The sequence below is a fragment of the Nematolebias whitei genome, chromosome 5 (genome assembly GCF_014905685.2).
Source record: "Nematolebias whitei isolate Nwh7 chromosome 5, NemWhi1, whole genome shotgun sequence".
NCBI lineage: Eukaryota > Metazoa > Chordata > Actinopteri > Cyprinodontiformes > Rivulidae > Nematolebias > Nematolebias whitei.
In genome coordinates, this window is record NC_056502.1 from 2,428,406 (window position 1) to 2,430,742 (window position 2,337).

Consider the following 2,337-nt stretch of genomic DNA (forward strand, 5'->3'; position numbering starts at 1 on the left):
GGGGCCAAAATTAAAACGTTTTTCAAACTAAGGGCCAGTTTCAGAATCTACATTAACTCAAGTTAGAAACCAACATCTGTTCTTGGTTGCAGGTTCCTCAAGAAGAGTTTGATCGGTCTCATTTGACATCATAATCAAACATTACTGAAAAAAAATTGAAAGTGAAAAAAGTATTTTACATTTAAGATAACATCTTGGGGACCAGATAAGATGTCAACGAGGGCCACATTTGGCCCCCGGGCCTTGAGTTTGACACATATGCTCTAAACGCTCTAAGAGCACAGCATGTCATGAACTCTGCTCTCAGCCACGCCCACTTCTTTGCTGCACAATGGAGACTGAGGGAGGCAGCAGGAAATTTCTCCTGCAGTGTGGGCTGTACACAGGTGCAGCAAGTGCTAAATAATTTAAAATAATTCATTTTAAATAAAAATTCCATCCATCGATCAGCCAGTTGTTTGTCATGTCCCATCGAGTTCGCAAAAAATGAACTGCGAAGTAGCGAGGGACAACTTTATTCGATTTATCCATGTTTGGCCTTTTTAATACACAGAAAATTCATGTTTGTGTACGTGCGTGGCCATGGACCTGACAAATAAAGTCGGCCCTGACAATTACCGTTTGTGTCATGGGCGGAGCCAAGTACCTCATTATCGTTTGTCCTCTTAATACAGCATTGTGTCAGGTTCTTGTAGTTTGAGTTCTGATGAGTTTATTTAAAATTTGAAGTGAGATTTGGGTTGTAGAGCTCAAACAGAATTTTGGAAGATTTACTACATCTTTCTAGCATAAGTGGAAAGAGGTGTCTGTTTAGTGTTGCAAAAACTGGTTTGAAAAAAGCGTCCCTCTAGTTCACCTAAACCCGTGCGCGTGTGTGCTGCCACCTTCAGGACATCAATAGAAAAGCAGAGTAAAATACAAAAGTCAACCAGAATAGTGCAGCACAGATCACTTTCTTCCAGAAGTATGTATTCAAGAATTAAAGATGCATATTTCATGTGTAGGTGGACGGTACACAAAGTGCACGTACTTCTACACAATGAAAATGTCTTGAAGGAGAATTTTGTTGTGGTTTGTTAAGGACACACAACTCCTTTTCAAATGAGGGAAACATATTTTTTCTTTCCTTGATAAAAGTTCAACAGCATGACGTCATCACAGCTTGAGGTGCTTCGTTCGCTGACACTTGTCATCGCCTCGTCCCCACGAAAACACGACAAAGAAAAATGTCAATGTTCACCATCGAAGCACTTGCGCAACATTTCTGTTTTTATTCTCACACGCCCACATCGACGCTCTGCAGCTGCACAGATGATGTTTTTCCAAGTGAAGGTGGGAAACTGTTAGATCTGCTGGCAGGAGGACGAGCCGCACGAGGCAGAGTTCTAGCTCTAGTTGGCCGGGTGTGGTCGTCCCTCGGGGATGAGCGAGGTGAAGAAGGTGCTGATGAAGGCCCACGCCATGGTGAGGAAGCTGGGCTCCTGGAGAGCAGCAGCAGCCTGGACCTGGTCTCCTGGACCTCCAACACCTTCCTCACTGCTGTCATCATCCTCCATCCCTTCGTCCATCATGCGTTCCTGGGACAGGAGGGAAACATTTTATGTTTAACCTGAGTGTAATTAAAGTGACTGAGGCTGAGAACGAGGTCGTGCAGCAGCTTTTAAAACTACATTTGTAATTTAATGAACTATTTACATTCTTCAACTTTTAACCTGAAACTGTCAGAAGAATGGAACAAACACAGAACTGCACAGAAGTTAAAAACACTCGTACAGTTTGTGAGCCGTGTCATTAGTGTTTTATATTTTCTAAAGAGAAACAAACGTATTTCTGCACAAATGTTTCATTTTAAAAGCAACTGTTGATAAACCAAAGACAAGAACTGCTCAAACATCCTGAAAGCATTTTCTCAAAGAACAAGAGACATAAGATATGTATTTGTCTTGAACGCCTCACAGAATCAGGTCAGACGTACGTTAGTCGACCCGTAGACCTGAACTCACCATGTCCTGCATGTCCTGCTGCCTCTGCGCTTCATTCTGAGCAGCGCCGGCCCGTTCTGCTCCTTGGAGGTTCTGCCGCTGCGGTCTGAAGGGAAACCAGCGAGCCTGGTGCCTGAAATGAGAACACACACGTCCAGGCTCATGTTCAAAAGGTTCTGCTGTTAAAAAGTGCTCACACGAGTGATCCATCTGAAAATGGTGCAAGTGGAAACGACTTCCTTTAGAACAATTTAAACAATGTCAAATCCACAGCGAATGCAGTGAAGACATCTGCACCACCAGCCCTGAAGCTAAACACCAGCCCTGAAGCTAAACACCAGCCCTGAAGCTAAAC

At 43.6% G+C, this 2,337-nt stretch overlaps 1 protein-coding gene across 3 annotated transcripts in view; it reads right to left on the minus strand.

Annotated features, from left to right (window-relative positions):
- Positions 1–375: 375 nt before the first annotated feature.
- Positions 376–2,337, minus strand: part of LOC119409790 (homocysteine-responsive endoplasmic reticulum-resident ubiquitin-like domain member 2 protein) — a 7,505-nt gene continuing 5,543 nt past the window's right edge. For all 3 annotated transcript variants that reach the window (XM_037676693.1, XM_037676691.1, XM_037676692.1), the window contains 2 exons: positions 2,004–2,115; positions 376–1,577 (listed from right to left, as the gene is read on the minus strand). In XM_037676693.1, the coding sequence (XP_037532621.1) occupies positions 1,392–1,577; positions 2,004–2,115 (298 nt within the window). In that variant the 3' untranslated portion in view covers positions 376–1,391. The remainder of the gene's footprint in view (positions 1,578–2,003; positions 2,116–2,337) is intronic.